Source organism: Astatotilapia calliptera, chromosome 16 (genome assembly GCF_964374335.1).
Source record: "Astatotilapia calliptera chromosome 16, fAstCal68.1, whole genome shotgun sequence".
Taxonomy (NCBI): domain Eukaryota; kingdom Metazoa; phylum Chordata; class Actinopteri; order Cichliformes; family Cichlidae; genus Astatotilapia; species Astatotilapia calliptera.
Genome location: NC_137437.1, coordinates 4,932,293 through 4,959,018, shown reverse-complemented (window position 1 = coordinate 4,959,018; position 26,726 = coordinate 4,932,293). Strand labels below are relative to the sequence as shown.

The following is a 26,726-nucleotide window of genomic DNA, read 5'->3' as shown; positions in this document are numbered from 1 at the left end:
CTAAATTCTGTTAGAGACACTGATCAGCTACAGCGTTGGTGGCTGGTGATGAGAACAGTGAAATGGGAGATCTGGCCTTTTAAGTACCTGCACATGTTTGTGCTGAAGAGAGCACCTGAGCTGGAACTCACGAATTCAGTCTTTGCAGATGAATAAACTACATCAGCTGAGTGTTGCAATCAAGATGATGATCAGGATAAACGGCTCATACCTTCATATGAATCCACTTGCAGACTTAAACAAGAAAAACAAACAAACCAGTAACTGTTCCATTTTCCTTGCCTACATTACAACATATGATTGTGTTTTTATTCACATTTACTCTACATGCTTGCAGGCTGTTTAATTTTTTTTGCTGGCTTTCTCAGCGATCCCTCTCAGGAAAGAGATTTTGATAGCCACACTTGTGCACAAGACTTGGACGCTGCTTGCATTTCACTCTCAGAGCTACAAGGAATACTTTACTCGATTTTATTCCAACTTGAGCACGTTATCGCACCATCGATGTATTAGGCTTTAAGGGCTGCCAAAATGCTGCGTCTGCAGACAAGGTTGTGTGAACAGATCATAAACAAAGAAGAAAATAACATTTTATCTCATCTAGGCTAGTGTGGACTAATCCTCTTTAACCAATAAGAAGACTCGCAGTTCAATTCCGAAACAGCATGGTGTTGATGTATTATTTGTAATATGCTAATTTCCTAAACAAATTAGACAATGACGGCTTGTTGCATGGTCCTGTACAGCAAAACCAACTCTTCTTCGTGCCGACTGATGATGTTTGAGAAAACCAGCATTGCTTTGAGTCACCCATGATAAACGAGGAGACTAAGAAAACTCTCGGTGCCGTGTTAAGCCTCACATACAGTAGCCGAGTTTTGACTTGGATGCATAGCAGACCTGCGTTACATACACGCATCAGTTATTTCAGCTTTCCAGGGGGTGTCCTGTTCGGCTTGACAGGCACAAAAAAACTAAACAAAACAAAAAACAAAAATAAAAAGCCAAAGGAATTTTCCTAAAGCAATAACCTGACACACACATGCGTGCTAGGTAAACCAAATGAACACACAACTAGCAACTGAAATATCTGAAGGGTGCATCTTCTCAGGTCTGCCCTGTGTTAGTTTTACAGAAGAGGCTGCTGATAATATGCTGCCTGCTGCTGCTGCTGCTGAGGAGCCTGGTGAGGGGGAGCTGCTACAGGATAGGACACAGGAGGCATGCTGGAGTTGTGGTAGGCTGACATATCCATGGTCATGCCTGCCTGAGGTGGGTAAGGAGCTCCTGTGGCTTGGCTCATGTATGGAGCGTTCAAACCACTGCTGTGAAATAAATCCACAAGTGACATTTAGGTCAACAAATTCATGAATCTATCATTTCAATACATCCTCTAGAGAAATATGATTGGTAGGTAATATGATTTTGTTAGTAGTGATCAAATTCGGTTTTCTAAAAGAGTGTTTCCATAGTAACACATTGGTGTGAAAAAGTGTTTTTCCTCTTCCTGATTTCCTGTTTTTTTTTTGTGTGTATTTGTCACACTTAAATGTTTCAGATCATCAAACAAATTTAAATATTAGATAAAGATAACACAAGTAAACACAAAATGCAGTTTCTAAATTAAAGTGTTTATGAACACCCAGGCCTGATTGCTGCTACACCTTTCCTCAATGAAGAAATCACTTAAATAGGACCTGCCCGATCAAAGCGGAGTAGACCAAAAGATCCTCAAAAGCTAGACATCATGCCACGATCCAATAAGAACAACATAATCTCAGTCTACAAAAGGTTACAGAGACATTTCTAAAGCTGTGGGACTCCAGCAAACCACAGTGAGAGTCATTATCCACAAATTGCGAAAACATGGAACAGCGGTGAAACTTCCCAGGAGGTACCGGCTGACCAAAATTACCCCAAGAGCGCAGTGACGACTCAGCCAAGAGATCACAGCAGACCCCTGAACAACATCCAAAGAACTGCATGCCTGCAAGTTCATGACTCCACCATAATAAAGAGACTGGGCAAAAATGGCCTGCAAACCACTGCTGAGCCAAAGGAACCTAAAGGCTCGTCTCAGGTTTGACAGAAAAGATAAAGACTTGGGGATTTTGATGATCCCCAAAGACTTCTAATAAAATACTCCGTTGACTGGCGAGACAAAAGATGAACTTTTTGGAAGGTGTGTGTCCCGTTACATCTGGCGTGAAAGTAATACAGCATTTCAGAAAAGGAACATCATACAGTAAAATATGGAGGTGGTAGTGTCATGGTCTGGGGCTGTTTAGTGCCTCAGGACCTGGAAGACTAGAAAACACCCTGAAGAGAATGTTCAGCCATCTGTTTGTGATCTCAGGCTGAAGCTCACTTGGGTTCTGCAGCAGGACAATGACCCAAAACAAACCAGCAAGCCCACTTCTGCATGGATTACGAAAACAAAATGAAGACTTGGATTTAGGTCAGGATTTAAGTCCTCACCTGAATCTGATTGAGATGCTGTGGCATGACCTCAAAAACGTGGTTCATGCTGAATTACAACAATTCCGCAAAGATGAATGGGCTAAAATTTCTCCATGGGGCTGTAAAACCGCTAATGGTGGCCCAACCCGTTATTAGGATTAGGGGGCAATCACTTTTTCACACAGGGTCATCATAACTTTGTTTTTTTCCCCCTTAATAATAAACACCATCATTTAGAAACTCCATTGTGTTTACTTATGTTATCTTTGTTTAAATGTAAATTTGTTTGATGATCTGAAACATTTAAGTGTGACAAACATACAAGAGAAAGGAAATCAGGAAGAGGGCAAACGCTTCTTCACACCACTGTATATTTATGAGAGAAGAAAAGCGTATCACAAGTTTTTGTTATTTTCCCTTGTGATGTGACGGCTATGTCAGTGACAATTACACTGTTCATTATGATGTACAAATTAAAATGTTTTTGGTGATTTGGAGACACATCAAGTGATTAAAAATCTGACTTTCAACGTCCTCGTTAAAAGGGTGGAGGTGTTATTCTTACCTCATGTAGGGCGGCTGAGCAGTTTGGCTGTTGGGTAAGGTGTTGGGTGGAGCTGAGACATTTGGCGGTAGTGAGTGTAGAGGTCCAGGCTGGTCGCTGGGCAGATTGTAGGGCTGTGCAGAGGGGATCTGAGGCATGGATGGGGGAAGATAAGGGGGTGCCACTGGTCCAAGGTAGCCCTGAGAAGAGCAGGAGAGGAGCGTGCTGATAAGTGAATGCACTGAAAGGATGTAACAGAGTTTGGCAGTGAACTTATTTCCCAGTAAATATAGAACAGAGCCAGAAAAACTGGTTGACCACTCCCAGCAGGTGCTGCTTGGTTTGTTTTGGCGTTTATACTGACCTGTTACTACACCTATGCTGCAGCTGCCGGCACGCTACGATACTGCGGTTTGTAGTATTTATTAGTGAATATGTAACAGTTTATAAATTGTAACATCCAAATCTAAGCCACCAGACATGAGGAAGGTAAATTAGGAGAAGGGTTGCTCACAATGCATTCATATCTACATGTAAATTAGATTTTCCAGTTTTATCTTGTGTTGGTAACTCATTTGCACTGGCCACCTCCTGACTGTCACAGTGCTAACAGTTCTCCCTTTGCCTATTTAGTATAACACGTGGTTAATATGGGTAGCTTATTTTTTTTAAATAAACAGCTAGTTCTCGCAATATGCTTACTGTAGAGTTAGTAGTGTTAGTGTGATGGGTATAAAGCAGTCTTGTAACACATTCCTATTGCTCTGGTTGCATTTTGTTTAAACAGACAGCTGAAAAATTGGCATGAGTTAGTCCTCGACTAGCCCTGTTTAAGTCAACTTGTAGTCATTTAGATCTTTCAGACCACTAACCACCCCCCCCAAAAGAAAAAGAAAATCCTTCATGTTATATAAACTGATGCTGTGTTGTTTTTGCTCCAACCAAAACCTATAGCAGTGTGATTATGGGACATCTGTACCTAGAAATCTGTATAAGCTACTTGAAATTAATGCAAACAAATTACAAATGAAGAGAACTGCGCAAGAATTGTATAATCCAAATCTCTATGATGACAATTTCCTTATCTTTTGAATTTATTCAAGACATATAATGAAGCTATTTTTAGTTTCACCACCCTTTAAGCTCTAGTTGGAGACTGCTACATCCAGAAACTACAACCTTCATTGTCTGAGATGCTACAAACATCCTCAGTCAGTAGCAGGTCACCAGCAGCTGCCCCAAATAATGAGATTTGGTGAGCTATGTTACACAAATAGCCAGCCTCTAGAGAAACGTGCACCAACAGAGATATTCAAAGAACAAATACCAATAATATAAAAAACAGTTATACAATTACAAATTAAATAATATTGGAAAACAGAGTTGAGTTTACATAATCTTCAGACAGAAGACCTGCTGTGTTCAGTCTTTATTCAGCATACAGAAATGATGCTGATAAAACACTCGTTTTAAATTATTAACAGTTTCAGAATTTTTTGTCATTTTAAATTTTTGTTTTTAACCAAGTCCCCGTTACTGCAGGTGCAATAAAATCCTGACAGTTGGAAAAAGGAAAATAATAAGTTGCAAGGAGCTCTGGTGTTTGCCTGCTATGCGAAGTGGACAGTTTTCTAAATCTCCAGGGAAAGACTGTGACATTAATCACCACCAAGAAAACAGCATCTGCTGAGAAAGCTCCGGCGGCCTGTGACGCTCTCCAGGGAAGAAAAAAAAAAAAAAATGCTGACTGAATATCAAGCCATCAGGACTAGTCTAAGATTAGTAACTAGTTTAGAGGCAAAACATGTGTGAATGAGACATGTTAGAGACATCCTTAAAACATGTATGATTGAGCTCTGCGTCCTGCTGATTCTCCATATGTTTACATACACAAACAATATTTTGCCAACAGCCATTGTTTATTTTTTCTATTCGGCTTGCTATCTAAACATCACGGATGTATACAAGGTTTCAGCTTCGACGTCATTTACGACTGAGAGTCACTCTTAGCAATCAGAGCCACGTAAGACTATTCTGACCTGCATGCCCACAGCAGAGCTGGCTGGAGGATACTGTGACTGCATCTTGGAGTAGGCCGAGTAGTATGGAGCCTCATTCATGAGCTTGTTGTAAAGCTCCAGTGCCTCCAAAACCTTCACATTCAACTCTGATAACTCTGAGTGATTCCTGCAACACACACAAACAAACATTAGTCCCAAGTACTGGATGAAGAACCTTTTGCATTTGCTATGCATATCGTGATTATGATCAATCTGATTAATAATAGAGAAATGTTATATAATTAACACATTACCTGTCAATCTCCTGCAGCTTCTCATCAATCAGTGGGTTCATCTGTGCACATGCACCTGTTTACATCCACGGAGAGAAAAGGAGAAATGAGGTTAGAAAGCAAAAGCACGGCTCACACTGACTGCAGCTGACAGCGACAGTTTGACTAGATTTAGAGTGGCATTAAAGTTTTTACCCTCCAGCTGGATCAGCTCTAGGGAGTCAGGAGTGGAATCTGCAGGATCTGTATTCTGCAGCAGTGCCAGCGTTCGGTCCATCTTTGCCTGCAGAAAGACGTGAGAGGATACGTGTTGGTAAAATAACTGAGAGATGGATTTGCAAATGAAGAATCGCTGAGGAAATGTGCTACCTCGTCAATGAAGACGGGCTCAGGCTCTATTTTGGTTTCCAGGCTTGTCTCTTCTGGAGTCGCCGGGTTATCAACATAAGTAACTATGAAAGAAAAAGTTCAATTACATTAGCAGCTCTAGAAATAATCTGATTAGAAATAAAATCAATATGCTCAACAGGAGGTACAAACAAGAGTCTGTCCTTAAGGAGCTACCAACCTGGCTCTGGCTCTGCATTCAGATTGGTTGTGACAAAGTTGGAGGGGAAAAGCCCAACTCCTCTGTGGTTCTCTCCTTTCCACCAGTTTGGATCACTGTAAACGGAAACATAAAACCAAAGTCAAAGAGCAGCTGAGAGAAAGCCATACTTAGCGTCTGGCTAAGCTTCATACCAGTCAGAACCATTACAACAAGAAGTCTAAAAATTCTCGCCCTGATGTGGTCTTTGGCAGCTCCAGAAAAGGCGGTTATGGTGAGTTTTCAGAGCTCTTGGTATGAAAAAGTATTTTGACGTTTGCCTAGTTTTACTTGCAGAACAGAATTTACAGATCATTTAAGTCCTAAAAATAATATCTCATATTAAAAATATTCACACTTCTGGATGAATCTCCAACAGGCAAACAAACCTTGTAACATTATCATCACTGACAGATGTTACTATTGCACTGCATGTACTTTGAACCACACTGATTAAATTTCTGTTTCAAAACAGTTAATGAGCATGAAGGAGTGGTTACCGCCATGTCATAATAACTTATCAAAGGTTAGTTTTTGACATCAGATCATTTCATTTATATATTATTTTTATATTTTATTTAGACATTACATCAATTTTTGGGTTATTACTGAAATTACAAGGCAGGGATGGTATTTATATTCAACATCCATGAAGATATAGCAACATGACTGTCTGATCTTAAAGGTCGTGCATACTCTGGGACTTTCAGTGGTAAAGTATAGATCAAAGCTAATGGCTGAATGCGCCCTCTAACCTGACAGACCTGTCCCCTTCTCTGGATAATGAACATTTTCAGTTTTAGCTACGTAAACAACTCATCTGCAGTAAACTCATTTTTGCACATCCAGATCTTCATTCAATGTCGGTAAAACGGTGCTATCTATTGGTTGGGAGGATATAGCAGAGCTGATTCATGACAGGAAGTGTTATAAAATATTACCTGTCATCCAACACTAGGATAAGTTCTCCAGCTTTGAAGGTCAGCTCGTTGTCTTCAGCTGCTTCAAAGTCGTACAGCGCACGCACCTTCCGAGCCTCCTGCCCCCCACCGCCATTAGTATAGTTTGGAGGGTCAGAGGTCATGGTCATGGGGCGTGTCTCTGCCTGCTGCTTCTGCTCCTGTAAGGACAGCTCGATAGCTGAAGAAAATAAACAAGAGAAGTGGAAATGAAGAAAGGGTATTTAGCACAGACAGACTTGGCACACATTCCAGATTCATTTAATTTTCAAAATGCAAATGGCTCTAAGGCAGGTGCTCCAATCACATTTTCAGCCACGGAGAATCAATTTAAAGGTTTTCACATGTATTTTTATCAGATTACTTTCTATGAAATCTGTGTAGAGCTTTTGGATTTAAAAAAATGAATGGAATACACTAACTTTACCTTTGGCAAGATCGTCATCATCCACTGGTTTGCTTGCAGTTGATGGGTTGGCCTTTGTGCTGGAACCCTGTGGTCAGTATAGAAAGACAAGGTCAGATCAGAGTGCAGAATAAGTGCACCTGAGGGAGAATGAAGCACAAAGACTTTAAATGAAAAACCAAAATGTTTTTAAAAACACGGTGCCACCTGGAGTTCATGCTGGGTATCACATATTGTTCAGAAATGTGTCTCTAGCCTTTAGACACAAATACTCCCAGGAGCAGTCTCGTTAATTATTTTATGTCCAGAAGCTAAACAATAGAAACGGGAAAAATGAAAACCGGTTCATTACAGCTTGAGTTTGTGCGGCCAAATCCAAACTGACAATAAGTAAATAAATAAACAGGTAAACGCTGCCACAGCTTGAGTCACGCTGCCTGCTGCTTTTTTCCCCTTAGCTGACAGAGATTAAATGTCATACCTGCTGCCACATGAGCCACCTGCTCTCCACTGAGGCACATTTGCCAGCCTATCCCGAAAAAGGAAATGCAGCGCACCATCATCAGAGCCAAATGGAGCACAGCCAGTGATAACAAAGCCAGGATGAGAAAGCAAATAAAATCGAAGGGATTTTAGACTACTGATATTAGGGCTGCAGCTATCAACTACTTCAGTATGTTTCATCCATGATGAACAACAAAAAACAAACAAACCCTTTGTATTTACGTGTCATACTCAATTTTATTTTTTAAAGAAAACATTTTCCTAAATGCAAAGATATCTCTAAATCTCAAGTAGAGTCAAAGCCATAACATTTACCTTTACTCTGTCTTCCTCAAAGGCTTTATGAGTTTGTGTACATGTGTTTCTGCTTGTTTACGTTTGCAGTGAATGAGAGTTTGTGTCTTTACAGACACAAACTCTCATTCACTGCAAACTTTAGAGGAGAATGTGGTGGCTTCTATGAAGAGAAGTGAGCATATCAGCATTCTGATGTTTGCCCTCTGCTTTGTTGCACAGTTTTTGAGCTCCTGAAAACAAGACGTTATGATGGTGTAAACGTTAATTAATATTAACAATAATTCACTGTCCAACCTAACAACCCTCAGATCAGTGGCTCAGAGTTTTACTGGGCCATGTATATTTTTATAGGCTTGGAAAAAAAGATGTAATTTTTTTTTTTTTAAATATTAACGCAACCCCCCCCCCCCCCCCCAAAAAAAAAACAGTATTTTACATCATTTCAATTTCAAATCTCAAAAATTGTATGAAAATCTTAATAAATAATAAACATGGTCTAGTACACCTCATGTCCCCCTTTAGACTCACCCCTGTAAAATGGGACGGCTGCTCAGCAAGCTGTATAATTTAAACATGTTTCAGACTAAGTTAACAGTTCAACTGCATGTGCTCGTCGCAGTGTGTAAACAGACTCTGGCTCCACATTAAACTGCACCAGCTTCATCATCACTGCTGCTGTTGTGTTATCAGTGTGCGTGCGCTTAATATCAAACTTTTTATTCACATGCTGCTCCTTTAAAAAGTTTGTATTGCAGGTCTGCTTGTAGTCTTATGGCGTTTCCATTGTAACAATGGTGCGCCACAGAGCCGTGCCTTAAACCAACCATCGAAGCAAAGAATGTGTCGAGAATTTTTTTTCATCAAATTATTCGAAATACTTAAATCAGCGCAGCCCTAACTCACATCACTGCCATTCGTTGTTTATTATTTAATGCTCTGAGTTGTCTATTGTGCGGAAAAGGATGTGTTGCACATTTACATTTCTACTGAAGGCTACAATAGTTATCCCCTCAGTGGCAGCTTTATTAGCGTTAAACAGAGGTGGGACCAAGTCATTGTTTTGCAAGTCTCAAGTAAGTCTCAAGTCTTTATCCTCAAGTCTCAAGTCAAGTCTCAAGTAATGTCAGGCAAGTCAGAGTCGAGTCTCAAGTCACTGGTGTAAAAGTCCGAGTCAAGTCACAAGTCTGAAACTTTGAATTTCAAGTCCTTTCGAGTCTTTAAAAAAAAAAAAAACACAACGAAAAAATAATGTTGCAGTTATATGCTAAATGTAAATATTAGACCATGTAATTTTTAAATCTGTGTTTTTCTCAACACATGACAAAATAGTGAACTTAGAAAATATACACAAATTGTGAAATTGCACCTCTTTAAAATGCAGCTCAATTAAACCTAGCTCCAAGAATAATTTTCACCGACAGTTCTGAGATAAGCTGCATGTTATTCTTGGATGCGGTTGTAGGACCAGCTTTAAAATCGCATGACAAAAATATACACATTAAAAAAAACTGTATCACCAACGTAGCCTGGACAACATTTGCTAGTTAGATGAAGTCAGCTATCTCATCATAGCATATTTATATGCATATTTATAATTACACGGTTCTTGGAGTGAGTGCATACACTCATGAAGTTTAGTAACTTCAGGTCACTGCAACAAGCCCAGGTACAGTTTACCGACGATGGGTGCAGGACCTTGAAACGCACCGTGTAGAACGAAAGACCATCGTACGTATCATAAGTTTACCAGTCTCACAAATCGTCGTCATAAATACACATTCATTAACCGTTTATTAATAGGACCTTTGAGCTCAATGGTAATTAATTAGTAGTGGAAATAATTTCTGGTACCCATCACAGAAATGTAGCAGTGACAATAATACTGTATGCTGTAATCGTACTGGGCAATTAGTGATACAAAAAACCTGTTTTATCCTGTGAATAAAAGTATATGTTTTTGTCAATGTACCATAATAACAGAAGCGAAACGCAATATTGTGTCAGGACAATTCACTATTTATGCACAATAAATAAAGGAGCATAGCACGACAATTTCTGTTCAGCGCCAGACTTGCTTGTAACCTATATCACCAATTATGTTATGAAAATGACATATTAACTACTAAAAAACACTGACCTTCGTGTAAATGCTTGGAGCAGACTAACCTGTGAGCTGGAGTGTTCTGGGATGTTATATTTGATCTTTGAATGGCTGCAATCCAGGCCATCCGTCGCGTCTTTGTTACTTCGGAAACATGGCTCGAACAATTTCTCTTCAACGAGGTAATCCGATAACAACCGATCTCTTTACCCGTCGGCTTCCCGTGGCTGTCATGCGACCGGCTATTGCAGTTAATAATACAACAGCTTCTTGACATTTTTGTGTTTCTTTTTATCGCTGTATAACTGATTTCAATTGAAAGCCTGCGTGCGCTAGTACCGCTTGCCACGAGTTCCCAGAATCCTTTGCGGTTCTACCCGTGAATGACGTCACATTTTCAATCTCTATATAATATGCATGTTAAATTTTATATTTGGGGTAAAATATCAAGTCTTTTCAAGTAAACCGGTTCAAGTCCAATTCAAGTCCCAAGTCATTGGTGTAAAAGTCCAAGTCAAGTCACAAGTCTTAGAACATTTTTTCAAGTCAAGTCTAAAGTCATAAAATTAATGACTCGAGTCTGACTCGAGTCCAAGTCATGTGACTCGAGTCCACACCTCTGGCGTTAAAGTCTTCAAGTATGTCAGATGCTTTATGAGAAACTGATGTCAAAGTCCAGTTTTATCTGTGGCACATACAGATTTGTTGCGTAACAAAAAACACACACACATTAAGCAGCAGAACAGAAACTAGAAAGCAGCTCTTACCATTACCAAGTCAGACTCTATGACATAAACCTCCAAAGAATTATGTGAAATATGTGAAGAGGAAATTCCACTCTAAGCTCCTCTCATATATACACTCTCCAAAACAGACAAACTCCACCCAGCCTGAACCTTCACAATCACTACACTAGCCTGAGGTCAAATCATGGCTACAATTCCAGCCTCAGCACGCTAGTGAACCCTACTGGATGTGGGATGTATATTACTAGCTTAAAAGAAGAAACTATTTCCAAGTAGAAAAAAGAAGGTAGATTGTGTGGTCACTATAAAACACAATGTAAAATGTTTATATTGTGATGTGAAATATTGTTTAACAGAACATCAGCTTATGTAAAATCTGATACTTTACAAAAAGAGGCCTTTATTTATGCTGCAAATACAGTATACTTACACTTTGTTTATCTGTTATACTGGCATCAAGTATGACAAAGAATTATAAAATAAAAACTCAGTTGCAGCTGCTGCAAAGTAAAGACTGTATAAGACTTCTAAATGACTTTGTTACATTTCTCAGAATCATCATGTCAATATACCTGTGAGGATGGGGATGGGAAGCTGACACCCTCCTCTTTCAGAGACTTGATGGTGGCCCCAATCAGGCTCAACTGTGGATCTTTCTGAAAGTCCTCTGCCCACTCAACCATCAGAGCCTTTAGCTTTTCACATACCTTAGGGTGTGCCTAAAGAAGACATGAAAACAAACAGCTATGGAGTCTGGCATTGGTTAAGATTTTAACTGTAACATTAAACTTAAAGTTCCTCTGAGTTTGAAGGACTACATGGACAAGAAATTCTCTGGATAAGATTCCACCCCAAAAAAGGAAAAAAAAAAAAAGAAACGCAAACCAGGTAAGTTTTCATACCTTGTTAAGAATGCTCTTCACTTCACTGGAAAACTCCCTTGAGCAGATTTCCAGGTGGAATATTTTGCCACAGTTTGATACACAAGCACCCAGCAACTGCAAGCCAAGACAGTGAAATAAGTATCGCAGTAAAAAGACAGCCACTCATTATTTACAGTACATTTTAACAGCAGGTGAGTTTAGAGGTGGGATTTGATGACAACAGTCTGAAATTATCTCAGTAATTTAAAGACAGAAATCTAAGAATAGAGCAGGTCATGTGACAGTATTAGCTCACAATGACTCAGACAAACAGGTCTCACAGTCCTCATTTCATTTAAATAATACTGGCGTGGAAAGGGTCTACTTTCCTGTATCCTTTTAAAGGAAATGGGTTTGCAGCCCAAATGCCAGTAAACTGTACTTCTAACCCCAAAACTAGAGAGGTGTTTGACCCAATCTATTGATTTATTAAACATTTGCAGTTATTTGTAATGGCATTTTTATACAATAAATTAAATAGTAAAGCAACAAACTTACATTAAGAGCCTGCATCGCCACATGAGGCACTTTGTGGTTGACTCTCTTCATAATGGATCTTAAGCTGTCCTTTGGTCTGCAACAGAAGGGAACACAGCCTGTGGATTGGGGGTACTGCTGATGTCGTCAAGTATGAAACTTTCAAATTAAGTGTCCGGGGCCACTGGGCTGCTCAAATCAAAATGTGCCATTAATATTCAACGGAAGATGGCTCTTTCAAGCTTACCCATTGGCTGTTGTTCCAATCTTATCACAGATGTCCATGATAAGTGCCCAGTCATCTGTTGTGTTGTTTTCATTGGTTGCCTTCTCTGGAAATATGTAAAATGCGGATTTAGTGCATATGCTCCAGTGAGAAAATAACTCCAATGGCATTGTGGCTGCTTATCTCCAAAGAAAATGTGGGAAGACATGCCAAATGCATGGTGTAATATAAAAATGAGCCGCAAGCCCTTAACTGGCACATTGTACATCTAATTTATGTTATACTGTCACCTATCGAACTCAAAATAAGAGTGGAAGAGTTCTATAAGCCAACTACATGTTGCTGTTTTTATTGTGCAACCTGTTCCTAACGGCCTATTGTGACAAGACACTTAGAAATCCCATGTAAATATTTAAGTACTTTAAACTGTGACCCGTTCAGCAGCTGACAAGCTAAAAGAAAAGCCTCATTAACAACTGAACTGCATTATCTTCTGAGTTAAAAGAAAAATCACAACATAAACTATATTGATGTTAAGTGGTGTTCTGACATGCAAAGTGACCTGCCACTGTTTCATAATATGCTGGTAGCAAATTACTTGTATGACGTTTCCGACTCATAGTGTCACTCCCATGACTCTCTAGTGCAATAGTGCTCTATTGTATGGTCATACAAGGACTATAGTGTTGCACAGTCAGATAAAGCTGTTCAGCCAGGAAGTGTCTATGAAAATTTACATAGGATAAGCCTAGGAAAACACATAGGATAGCTGACAAATTAAAGGGAAACACGATATAAAATGTCTTAGAAAGGTGCTGGGTCATTAGAAAGGCTTGGCATGGATTTTCCAAGACTCTAGACCTCAACTACAGGAAAACAACACCCTTTAAAAATAAATAAATAAATAACATACATATCCCCTTATTTTATGTTTAAAAAATGGTGGTAGAAAGTGAGGTTTAACACACTGGTCCAAAATCTTCCATAAATGTTCAACTGGGTTAGGAGCTCACGAGTGTGAAGTCCATATTATTTAACTCATATACCTTATAGATAACCCGTTTGCCATGTGGGAAGAGACTATTCATCAGAACAGGAAGGTCATAGGACATCAGCGATTATTGCGATTATTATTGTTTTCACTGACAGTTCTCGTTAAAGGGACATGCTGACCCAAACAATGCCAGCAGAAGACTGCCACAATATGTTAAATCAGCAGGATTATCGCCATGCTGGGGTGAAACATTCAGAGTTTTCCTTTAATTTTACACCCATCTGAATACAGACAGATAACAACCAAACCCGAAAGGCCAGAGAGTGATTGATTAATTAGTCTTGACCAAGCTTTTCTAATTAATCATCAGCCGGAGAGAAAAAAGGTTTCAACAACTGTAATCATTAATGACTCATTACTATATTATTTTCACATTTAACTATCCAATGACGTATCAACTCCAAATACTGAAAACAGGCATCACTAACAATTGCAGCCCACGGACACATCTTCAATCCACTTCTTTTTTTGTCTAACCAATACACCAAAATGTAAACCTCATTTAGTTTCTACATAAAACAAAGGAAAACACCAAATCCTCCCAAGTGAGACGTCAAGTGAACCGCAATGGGGATTTCACTGTTTTCGAGCATCAACAAAGTATACGCTTCAACGAAAACAGAAAAAAGATAAAGGAGATTTAAACGAATGGTATTTGTGTGATAAAGTAGATAAAAATAGAACCATAAACGTATTTTGAGTTGATTTGGGATCAGCTGATCTTGTAATGGCGGTTATCCTGTGAGTTTATATGAATCACCAAGTTTTTTTTCTTACAAAGCAATCGCTGATACTAACAAATGAACTGGAAACTTAATAAAAGAGGTCGACAACACATCGATATGTCAGGTACAAACTAGCAAAGGCTAGCAGGACTGGTATATGGTGTTGTAACAAAAATTGGCAGCCCTAAAGTAACTTATCACGTAGCGCTAGCGAATAAACAACTCGAGCTAAGCTAGCATTAGCCTCTAGTGTGACTGGCCCTATCGTTAGCTTCTGGCTGTGACACACTCAAAGGGCCAAAGAGACAACAATTCACTTACCAACATCTTGGTCAAATGGATTTTGGGAAAATAAAGGCATGTTAACTATTTATAAAGAGGCAGACTTTGTGATGAAAAAAAGTACGTGCGTTCTTCAAGCTAAACCTAAACAAATATCGCTTCCTCGTCCATCTAACTCTCACCAGTTGCTCTTCCGGAAATTTGGCTGTCTCCAATAATGCCTGTTTACAAAAAATAAAAATAAGAAATAAAAATACTAAGCAACTGAGTCTGTAGCACCTTTTCCTTTAATTGTGTTTGTTTTTGTTTTGTTTTTTTACATTTTTACTTAGTGGAAATATAGCGCTGTGGCATTACATTAAGCAATTAAGGGTGACACCTTTTTTATGGTTAAAGAGAAACACTGGCATCTAGTGGGGTAATAATGGATGTGGGCTCAGCATTGTTGCCCCAATGATACATCCACAAAGTATTAGCTTTTAGGTAAATAAATTATTATATATCACCACAATTTTTCTACACGGGTCCTCATATTTATTTAAAAATTCAACAGTGCAGTGGTCCTTAGCAAAAAAGGGGAAACTGGTATTTTTAAGAGTCACTATGGTGAAACGTTATTAACTGGGCATTACCTTCAGGCATTTCTTTTTAATGCAGATTTCACTAGCATCAAAAACCAAAATCATCTTCTTGTACAGTCAATTGTGACTCTTCAGTTTCAATGACAGTGACATAGAATTCTTTAAAAGTGCAGAAGCCATCATAAGAGCCGTTTTATTGTGGAGTATGGTTCCCTAAAGCATAAGCACAGGTGTCTATCTAGATGTAGTTCAGGTCAGTTTAACCTCTTAAGAATGGAATAGAACACAATATAAAAGAATGTAATAAAAAAAATAGTTTATTGTTACTGAAAACGGTAAAATGCATTAAGTGGTTGGTGGAGTATTTTTTTACACAACTAATTAAAAAAAATAGCTAAATATTACAAAGAGTAAATATATGTAAAAAGCATAGGTGTATATACAAAGCTGGTATATACAAAGTTAAAATTAAATAAAAACTTGGTATTGTAGTAGTGTAATGAAAAATGTATTTCAAAATGACAAATTTGACAAGAACGATTTTGAAAGTTACACAAGAGCTATGTTGATTTTGTATGTTGATTTAGAGTCCAAATGACCTTGGGGAAGAATCTGCTCATGAGTCTGGTGATCTGTGTTTTGAATGACCTATTATTAGTGGGGGCAACAGGTCAAACAGGAGGAATAGAGAATTGAGGAACTAACTTGAATTTGATGATATATTTTGGCTGTGGATCTGTTAGTGTGTATTTGTGGTGTTTGCCAAGCGCAATAAGCAAAAATCATTGTTGGGCTTGTTTGTAGATTTGTCCACTATCAGTTTCACAATCAATTGCTTGGTTGTTTGTGAGAAAATTACTTGCCATTTTTAAAGCAAATTAGTTTCCCCGGTTCTTAAAAGCTGGCCCAACTCTATTATTAGGTTTCTGACTGCTGGTGAAACGTTCAGTATTCCTGAAAATATGTAATAGAATAGAATAGGCCTTTACTGTCCTTGTACATATACAAAGAAGCTGTGGTAATTATGTTCAAAGAAATAAATGCCTAAAACAATAAATAAATAAATGTATGTAAGAATAAGTACGCAAGTAAATAAAAATAAATATAAAGTAAATAAAAATAAAGTAAATAAGATTAAATCAAATCAGAAGGAGAACAATAAACTGGGGGTTTATTAAAGGTTGAATACACTCAGAAGCAATACATAAATAAATAAATATTTTAAACATTGGGTCCTCCATAACGATACTTTCATTGCTGATTAGCAATTCCAAGTCAGAACAATCAAATATTCTGTGCCACTTATTTGCCGCAGAAAATTATTCATTATTTAGAAAACGAATAAGGCAATGTGAAGAAACACAAACCGGGCCCCTGAAACAGGGTGGCACAAACCGCCACCTGCAGTCACAGGACCTGACGATGATAACTCAGTGATCCTGCACACTTTGCGGGCAGTAATTTAGTTAAATAAGGCAAATAAAAATATTTTAAAATAATAAACTTAAATAAGAGAATAAATACATATATTTTTGATGTTTAAAAAATGAATATTTATTTAATTGTTTTTATTTATTTATTTTTAAACTACGCTTCTCAAAACGAAGACGGAAGTGAGGTGGAGCGAACATCCCGTTTCAGTACGACACTTCCTGGTGTGGCCCATGTTCCTTTCCTGACACCCGCCGTCGTTCAGGAGCGGAGACCGTTGATAGTTGCAGTTATGTCGGCAGCTGCTTCGGGAACCAGCAAGGCGGCCCACGGCGATGTGGCTGCGAAGAGAAAGAAGGGACCCGGTGCCCTGGCCACGGCATATCTCGTCATTTACAACGTTGTTATGACAGCGGGGTACGTAGCGTGTTTCCTCGTGCTAATGCTGCTGGGTGGTGGATGATAGAAATGTCTCTGGTGGTGCTGATGGGCTGTGCTAAATAATGGGCGAAGGAGTTCCCCATTGTAGTGTTACAGCGTTAATATTCTTCCAGTTTTTTGCAGTTATTAATGTCATAAACATGCCTAAGCGCGCTAAGGAGAAGCACAACTTTGGACGTTGTTCCTCCTGCATCCAAGGGCTTACAAAGATTAACATTAGAGGAGCAACAGACAGCCACCTGGCGTGGACATTAATTGTGACTGACGGGACGCTACTCCATACAGTACAGGAATATTATGACAGATATTCATTGTGTGCGGGTTTTTTTTTAGTTGTTTTATGTCAGAAAGTGCGGATTCACGCATTGGACATGCTGTTTTGTTGGATTACTGAGATTGATTTTTGTTTATTTAGCACCCGCTCAAATGAATGAGAGAGAATTATGAAAATGAAAGAAAGATTATCGTAAATGTTACCAAAACCACATGTGATAGTTTATAATATTAAAATAAAGTAATCTTTTTAAGGACTGAAAAGACAATTCGGTGATTTAAATGAGATTTTTTTAAACCTACAAATGAGTTGTTGTTGTTGTTTTTTAAAGTGTATGTTTGGAGAAAGAATACGATTGTGATGGAGGTTGTTGTTTTGCATTTTTAATAATGCAAACATATTTTCTTAGCTTTTCAAATGGTAGTTATCTTGAACCGTGTACACAGTAATCCTTTTGCAGATTTTATTGCTCTGATTTTCAGACTGTTGCACAATTGAATGGTGACTTGTTTGCTGACTGTTCCAACCAGTTAGGCCACATTTACCCTCCTCAGTATTGACGGCCTGTACAGTGCTTGCTTTGTGCTGAGCACTTAGGGTGTTTTTTCGCAGGCACGGTTTTGCATATTCAGCCACAGCCGCTAAGCAGACCTGCTCAGTTTCTGCCTAACTGGCCCCAGAGTTGATATCAAATGCAGCCAAGACGGAGATTAAGAGTCATTAAAACCAGAGTGTGAAATGAAACTTTCTCTGAATTAATCTTAACTACATTATTTTTATTTAGTTCGCGTCTGACATTTCCAGCTCAGGGACCAATCCTTGAAATGAGGAAAAATATATACAAAGAATGGTAGCACAAGGTGGTCCAGCACCACCACTAAGCACCCAGTAATAAGACCTCTTAAATATTTTTTTTCTATAACTTGTTACCTGTGTGTGTGTGTGTTGTGTTTGTCTGTGTGCACATGTTTGCCAAAAGATGCAAAAATCGCAGCTGTTTTAATGGCTGCTTTTGACTGTATGTCACATAAACTACAGACGCATCATAAGATGTTTATTTCTACAGCAAGATCATCTGGTAGGCCTTGTTTTTCATTTATGAAGTGACCGCATTGCATTTTCCTCTACTGTTTAGGTGGCTGGTGATAGCTGTGGGTTTGGTTCGAGCTTACCTGGCCAGAGGAAGCTACCATGGGCTGTATTACTCCATAGAGAAACCTCTGAAGTTCTTTCAGACTGGAGCTGTTCTCGAGGTGAGATAACCACTAAAGGTGTGGCATAACTGATAAAAACTGAGCATGCAGCAGGTGTATGGTCTGTTGAATATGTGGTATTATTTCAGAGGTCACTACTATTGCTCATATCAGCACACACTATCAGTTTTGTATGTAGAGACTAGTAATGAGAAAAAAACCATTTTATTAATCCAGCATTAGCCTTTTGACACATATAGGGCAAACTAATAATGGACAGTGTCTAACAGTGTCTTTGATTCTCTTCAGAGTTTGGTATGCCCTGATAACTGATAACTTAACATGCCTCTCCGTACCATGTTGAAGCCACACAGTTAATGACTTAAGGATTTTAGTTTCTATTTTAAGTATTTTAAGATCCTAAAATTATAGTTTGGTGCAAACTACAAATGAATATCATTTTCTAATGTTTTTCAACACTAGGTTAAAAAAATGTATGTAGACATTCTTTTAGCCTTACATGTGTTTAGAGTGGTCATGCTAACACACATACTGACCCAGATGTGTGTAGTGAGTGTTAGAGGTGTTGCAGTGATGCTGTCCATACGCACTGTATACTTAAAGTCAATATATTCCATTCATCAAATGACACATGCACTACCGACCTCAGCTTAGTTAGGTGATCAAAAATAGGACCAATGATTTTTGACTTGGTTCAGTGACTCTCAGCATTTTGTTTCAATAGAATATATAATGTATTAACGGGGTAGGTATTTGGAACATTTTTTATAGGAAATCTTCGAGTTCTTCTGCGTATAAACTGGACCAACAGTAGCTAGAGTTAAAAATGTGTCCGTGTACTTTATTCCAGAAACAGATTGAGTCAATTTCTATGATCATTTTCCTCTTTTACAGATACTGCACTGTGCTGTAGGTGAGTTTCTCCTCAGACTGCACCTTCCCTCACTTACACTTGCTTCGTGTCACCAGTGAAGCACAGATTAGATTTAGATCCATCCATTCAGTCATCCTTTTAGGTAAAGCTTCCTCACCAAGTACCCAGGACTAAAGTTTTATATATCTTCAAAGGGTAATGTGCAGAAATGCTTAAAAACAGCTGTTTAATTTGATTAAGCTTCTTTTTTTTAAACAAGGAAGGGAAATTCTTGAACGACCTTTGTTTGTGAGGCAGTGTTAACCTAATGTGGGTTTGTTTGATGGTGGGAAAAGCCCGAGTTCCTGGAGAAAACCCACACAAGCACAGCGAGAGAACACTGTCTGCACACAGAAGAAGCTCCCAGGCGTTAGTCCTTACCACTGAGCCGCACGCTGCCCACTGAAACACAGTTATAAATACAGAAGCAAATACAGTGGCTTGCAAAAGTATTCGGGCCCCTTGAACTTTTTCACATATTTCCTCTTCCATATTGTAAGCTAGGTACCCGTGTCAGAAATGGAGTACATTGATTGTTTGTATTTTATAAATTTGATCATGCCTTAAACCCATGGCACATAAATATGTGTATTCAGCGTTTAATATGGTGTAAGTATTTTAGGCAGCTCTCTGATTTTATCCCCAAAAGAGGGAACATCCTCTGGGAGACTGTTTGGTGTGCTTCCCATTAGACCAGTTCCAGATAGTCCAGATCCAGCGAGCATTAAAACTCTTCTAGTGACTCAAATTTACTTCACTTTTTCTCAGTATGACCTTCAGTTACCTCTGCTACAGGGTGAAATATGTTAAAGATGCTGGAGAAATCGAGTATCAGATGTTTGTTGTTTACATTCCGAACAGAATATGAAGTAACCTTGATGGCTGTTTAGTTAATGACACATTTGGGTGGTTTTAAATTTGTAGTTGGCTCGTTTCTTTTCTAAACCAGTGCTATTTATTCCAGAGGTTTGAAAAATGTAGTTTAATTTGTGAAATCTTTGACCTTCACAACCAAGTTAACTCATCTTTACTGGAACACAGACACCCAGTTGCACCTTGTTGTTTGATCCTCAAACACGTCAGTTATTATAACGTCATTTTTTTTACTGGGCAACGCATGTTTGCAGATCTCATATTGACAAATCGGATAACAAAGCTTGATATCTCAGTTTACAGTTTTGACAGAAGACATAATTATGAGTCGTGAAATCGCATTTGTAGATGTAAGTCAGATGTAAATATGTACAGACAAACAAAACCTTTTCACATCTGAAGTGTGTACAAAAAAAGAGGGCAGAGAAGCTGTTTGCTTACGTGGCGTTAATGTGATGAGGAGAGTGGCTGTGGCCCGGTTGGCCACGGTTGTAATGCACAAACCTTTCTCTCCGTTATCTGGGATTTGAAGCTAAAGCTAACTGACCTTTCATACTGTAAACAGGCTACCCGAGGCTGCTGTCCACATACACACACACACTGCATCATCATTTATAACTGTCCTATATGTGGATATGTTACTCACAAAGTCTCTCATCAGCATCTTTCTCAAATGTACTACTTTAAAAATTACATTATTATGATTATTATTATTAGCAATTTTAAATTTTAGTGAAAAGCTACATTTAGACTGTGAATGGAAGCTTAGTCCCACCATAACAACACATGACCCTTGAGGTTCCTAGGAACTCCCACAAAGGTGGTTAGACATTGTGGCAAGTGTTTACATGTCTGTCTGTCACTCTGTGGACACATTTTGTTAGTGTGGTAAAGTCATAACTGTGCAAGGTACCGCCACAAAGCTTTGCAGATGTGTAGCTGAGGCCAAAATGAACGTGGGCTCAAATATAGTTGTGCTCTGATCTATGATTGCAGGGCCGAATATTGATTTAAAGGAGCACAGATGTTAATAAATGGTTCATTGTTTGGTATGGACCTTTGTTTGTGTTACACATTTGTAACTAAGTTGTATACAAAGTATACAAAAATATAATAAAAGTGCTTAATATTTCCTTATAGCAGTTTAAGCCCTTACGTGCTACATACTGCTAGTAAAAAACAAAACAAAACTATACATCAGGACAGGTGTAACACGTTTAATATTCAGAATTAAACTGAATTAACTATTGAAAACAACATATTCTTTCTTCGTCTTTTTTTCTTCTTTTTTTGTCATCACTTAGGACAGATTCATCTATTTTCTTTCTTTCTTTCGATCAAACTTTACTGGAATTGTCACTGGGCAAACAGAGCTCTTGGTGACTGCCATGCATTTGACCCGTACAGAGGAGCAGCTAAAACATGTGACGTGTGAGTTAACACAGTGTACATGCAGAGCGTCTGCAGGCTTTCAAGGTTAACCTGTCTATAGCTGATGGACGGCAGCTGGTGCATTGCAGAAATGTTCCGCGCTTTACAATTAATGTTCTGAAAGTGACTGTGTAGACATGAATAGATTTTCTGTATAGCTGAAAGGGTGTACCAAAGAGAGGACAGTTTTAGTCAGCTGTACTAAAACCAGTAGTCTTGCATGCTTATATGTTCAGTGTTTGTGTGTTGCCTCATCTCCCAGGAATCGTACCATCCTCTGTGGTCCTGACTGGATTCCAGGTCATGTCCCGGGTCTTCCTCACGTGGGCTGTCACGCACAGTGTCAAAGAGGTACAGCGAGTTTCTTTCCTTTTGCTACTTGTGTAAACTGAACTTGAATTACACCGTCCTTCTACATTGTTTCATTCACTTAAATTCAAAATTGACCAGCTGATCTACTGTTTGCCCTGTTTGTAGCTTGAAGAGGAGTAAACGAGTAAGTAACATTACAGTTTTGCTGTAAGGCTGCAGGAATGAATCGACAGCATCTGTCTAATCTCTGATGGGTTTTATTTCCTGTTTGTCTGAATGATGATGCACTGACATTTCTCTCAAACTGTTCTCTCTTCCCCTTTACGTGAATGCATTTCTAGGGTGTATTTAGAAGAGTGAATTAATGCATAGTGCGCTTGTCTCTTTAACATAAAATGTACGTTGTTTTTAAAATAATATTTAAGGATAGTGAATGTTGGCCTGCAGTGTGATCTGAGCATCTGAAACAAACAGCATGGTTCTGTGAGGGGGGAAAGTCAAGTTTGGCCTACAGCAGAGTAACTACTGTAACATGATGCAAGGCCGTCTGTTCGCCTGTTCTCCCTCCATCATCCTTCTTTTTCTGTGTGTGCGCAGGTTCAAAGTGAGGACAGTGTACTGCTGTTTGTCACAGCCTGGACTGTCACAGAGATTATCCGCTACTCCTTCTACACCTTCAGCCTGCTCAATCACCTGCCATACCTCATCAAATGGGCTAGGTAAGAAATAATTAAAGAGTATTTTCATCCAATGGAGGACTGAAAGTGCTAAAAGTAAGAATAAAAGATGAAATAATAAACAACAACCTGAACTAAAGTAATAAAAAAGGCATTAATAATTTCTTTAAATTCTTAATATTTAATCTGCTTCCTGTGTTTAAATATATTTTCATCATCATCTTAAGAATTACATGATTAATGATTTTTAAAAAAAATATATTTATTTATGTTTTGCTTTGCATATTTTATTTCATTTTTCTTAACTTGTTTCTCTTTGTTTGCTTATGTTTATTCGTCCTTTTTTTTTGCATATTATCAAAATGATAATATGCAAATTCAAATTTATTGAATTGCATTGTGGCTCAACCTTTTACCTGTTAGTTGATCGATGCAAAGATAAACAGAAATGGCTGACTGGAGTCAGGTCCTTAGAGAACAAAGCCACCAAGCTGCTAATAATGCTTTCAGTCAGGACAAATTTCAATCTGTTAATAATTACATAAAAAATGCAATAAAAATAGACTCCTTGGGTGTTCCACTGTTAGTTCTCAGCCTGTTTTCCAAACAAAATAATAAATGTAATGAATGTAATTAAAGGAAAATAATTGATTAATGTTTTTGTTTACTTGACCTCTTTTCAAACCTAATTCAATCCTTTATGAATGAAAATCTTAAGGTCGTATTGCGTGAAAAGAGGATGCTAAAGCAGTAAGGAGTCGCTGTTCATCACATTACGTCAAACACTGCCAAATTATTTCGTCGATGTCATCAAACATGCAGAAAAGCTTGTGCTTCAACAATTAAAACACAAGCCTCTCTCTGTCTGCATCTACAACCAAGGCAACAGTGGTTAAGAGCCTCCCTCCCCGAGGTCTTTGTTGCTAGGAAGCAAATGGGACCATTGCTATATTGGTGTTCAACTCTGAGTTTGACGTGAGCCCTGAGAGACAGAAATTTGTTGTGCATTTGTGGAAAATTCATTGTAGGATCACGGAAGACAGTCGCTGGGTTTGGAGTGCAAGTTATAGAAGAGACAGATGAAGAGTTTTCTCTCTGTAGAAGACAACATCTTCATTGTGTGCACGTGTCATATTTAATTGCAAACTTTGCTTCTTTCTGTTTAAAACATGTGATTGCTTAACACTTCAATGATTTAGGATCTTTTTGAGTTGCATTTTTTGCACCTGCTGTTGCTTTATGTTTGTGTCACAGTATATATTTAAATCATGTCAATGATTTCTGCGTGATTTCAGATTTAATACTCTAAATGCTGCTTTGCATTATTACTCTTAATGTTTTCTATCACCTCTTACTTAGTGTTTTAGGGAATGATTTACTACGATACTGTTTCCTGTTACTAAAACAGCAAATAAACGATAAAGTGATGAGGCTAATTGTTTCTTTCCCTTCCCCTCTCATTAATAAACCTCTGTACTGTAGGTACACCTTCTTCATCGTGTTGTATCCCATGGGAGTGACTGGGGAACTGCTGACTATCTATGCAGCGCTGCCATACGTGCAGAAGACAGGCCTGTACTCTGTTACCTTACCCAACAAGTACAACTTCTCTTTCGACTACTACACCTTCCTCATCCTCATCATGATTTCCTACATTCCCCGTAAGTCAAAGGCGAGACTTTCCATTCTACCTTGTGTAGTGAAATAGCCCATTGTTCATTTGCAGGTTGTTTTTTTTTGCATCAGAAACTGATCAATAAATGCCATTTTAGACATTTAGTTTTGAAAAATATTTGCAGACTCCTAATCAAACATGCAGAGCTCCCTGTGGGAGGATTCTCAGTCACATCTTCAGATGGCTTTTTGCATGTTGCAAAGCATTTCTCACTCTCATAACTTCATTTAGAGGCTTTTACTTTTTCACTTAGGAGATGTAGTACTAAAGTGCTAAATTAAAAAAGAAATCAAAAAAAGTCTTCCCTTTTCTTTTGAACAGGGAAGGCAGTTTTGCCCTTAAAACACTAGAAATCTGCTTATGTATGCGAATTGCACTTAAGGATTCACTACTGTTGGTTGGTGACTGCTATGAGCTGAGTGCTGCTTGTTTGTGGCCACCCTAATATTTACACATTTCACAACAGAGAGCCTGTAAAACTGAGAAAAGAACTAAACATGGCATGAAAAGTTAGGAAATGGTTGGATATTTCTTTGTTGCAATAATACTTCTTGGCAATAAATCTGATGTTGCCATGTTTAAGTTGAAGGTTTCGGGGCTGCAGCTACCAAATAGGATGTTGATGAGTGAGAAGTGATGGACTTATGTTATCAACCTTGTCAACAACAGTGAAAGGGATTTTGGTCCTAGTTGTCTCTGACAGCCCGGTTATTTACGATCTCTATCTGAAGAAAATGTTTTTTGTATCCTAGCAACAATAAGTGCTGAGAGAAGGGTGCTGAAAATGAGGTCATGGCTGCTTTCAGCTGCCTGTGGACACAGACCCATAATGACATAAGCTATTACATAATTAGTGGGGTTTTTAAAAGAAAAAATAAACGCGCATATCAAAGGCATAATTACAATATTATGCACTCAGTGGTCACATTATTAGATATGCATGTGGAATCTATTGCAACTGGTTATAGTTTTCCCCTTTTTTGTGGTATTGTAGGAAATGTGTAGATAGAAAGTTGGTTCATATTTTGTTGTTGTTGTTTAGTGGTCTGTGTGTAATTTCTCAGTGGTGAACGTGTTCTCTTAAGCACTCAACATCTGCACTTTGACTTAACTGTAACTTGAATAGGAGTTGGTGCACTGATCAGCATTTATTGGAGAATGTATTAATTTGTTCTTTCCCCCTGCCTCTCCCAGTCTTTCCCCAGCTCTACTTCCACATGATCCGGCAGAGGAAGAAGGTGCTGGGTCACATAGAGGACTACGGCAAAGTGGAGTGAGCCCAGCGGCATTCAGCAAGATTCAAACGAGGGGGGAGAAAATGAAAAAAGAAACCAAAACATCAAATAAACGAGGAACAAAATTACGCTTATTGGAAACCCGACCAGGTTTAAACTGCCAGAACTGACCTGGCAGACGGTCCAATTATCAAGTAACTTTCTTTAATACAGCCGTTGTTTTGGTTGTACACAAAGAACTGGTGTTATCTTTTTGTTTTGTTTTTTCTCTTTTATATTATTCATGAACAAACTTACAGAGCTACTTTTGTTTAGTCAGAGAGCTTGCAGCTGTGAAGGATCTGTATTTTGACTTGGGTACAGTCGAGCGGCTGTCTGAGCAGTGAGCAGAGCTCCATCACGTAAAGCTTGATTCGAATTATACAGTGATATAATTCATACCTCTCCCCGCTTCCCTTCCCCTCTTTTTAAATGAAACTTAAAAAAAAAAAGTAGAGTAGATTTGTTGCCTCCCCACGACTCGTTTTTTGGTTTCTTTTAAGACGCTTTGCTTTAGAAAGAACGATGTGAAGTCTAATACTGAAAATTGGTGTCTGTAGGATTTGCAGGTACAGTGTTCGTTGCTGCAAACTGTGGTCCAGATGTTTGTGTTCTGTCATTTATTTTATTTAAAGGTTTGATTACATTCCTGATTTAGTTCAATAAACCTTTCATTCCATGCTTGCATGCTTGGGTTTTCCTGTCCATTTTATTCCTCTCAGCCGTTGTTTGCTTGTTTGTGGTTGTGGAGTCTGCCTCAGCTTAGTTTATGTTTACTCTCTAAAAGCTTTAAAAGTTTCCTGGCTTTTCAAGTGATGACTGTGAGCCGTGTCCTTTGATTTCTTCATTGTTTGATGTCCAGGTGGTTCAGACACTAATTCCTGTGACTAGACAAGTCCCGTTTTTGTTTTTTTTCCTGTGCACATCCATCATTTTTCTGCCTTTTGTTTCTTTAATCTGTTGGATGTTTATAGCATTGTTAGCTTCATTTAAATTATACTTTAAGCGTCAAGATTAAAGCATTCCTGCTCCTTTAAGCTCCTAGTG

At 38.5% G+C, this 26,726-nt stretch overlaps 2 protein-coding genes across 3 annotated transcripts; one reads left to right on the top strand and one right to left on the bottom strand.

Moving 5' to 3' along the window:
• Nucleotides 1–457: 457 nt before the first annotated feature.
• stam2 (signal transducing adaptor molecule (SH3 domain and ITAM motif) 2) lies at nt 458–14,796 on the bottom strand. Of its 2 annotated transcripts, none has more exons than XM_026145091.2 (14): nt 14,623–14,794; nt 12,544–12,628; nt 12,318–12,393; nt 11,799–11,894; nt 11,469–11,615; nt 7,270–7,336; nt 6,825–7,023; nt 5,866–5,960; nt 5,667–5,749; nt 5,493–5,580; nt 5,319–5,373; nt 5,044–5,191; nt 3,026–3,204; nt 458–1,325 (listed from the first exon to the last, which is right to left on the bottom strand). In XM_026145091.2, exons 1-14 carry the CDS (start codon nt 14,660–14,662, stop codon nt 1,130–1,132), a joined length of 1,554 nt encoding a protein of 517 aa, XP_026000876.2. In that variant the 5' UTR covers nt 14,663–14,794; the 3' UTR covers nt 458–1,129. The 2 variants fall into 2 exon arrangements, with proteins under 2 accessions (XP_026000876.2, XP_026000877.2); XM_026145092.2 differs by having other exon boundaries at nt 981–1,322; nt 14,623–14,796.
• Nucleotides 14,797–16,789: 1,993 nt separating this feature from the next.
• On the top strand, nt 16,790–26,366 carry hacd2 (3-hydroxyacyl-CoA dehydratase 2). The gene is made up of 7 exons (XM_026145051.2): nt 16,790–17,012; nt 18,446–18,563; nt 19,419–19,437; nt 22,004–22,092; nt 22,651–22,772; nt 24,213–24,391; nt 25,600–26,366. The coding sequence occupies exons 1-7, from the start codon at nt 16,888–16,890 to the stop codon at nt 25,680–25,682; spliced, it is 735 nt and encodes a 244-aa protein (XP_026000836.1). The 5' UTR covers nt 16,790–16,887; the 3' UTR covers nt 25,683–26,366.
• Nucleotides 26,367–26,726: the final 360 nt, after the last annotated feature.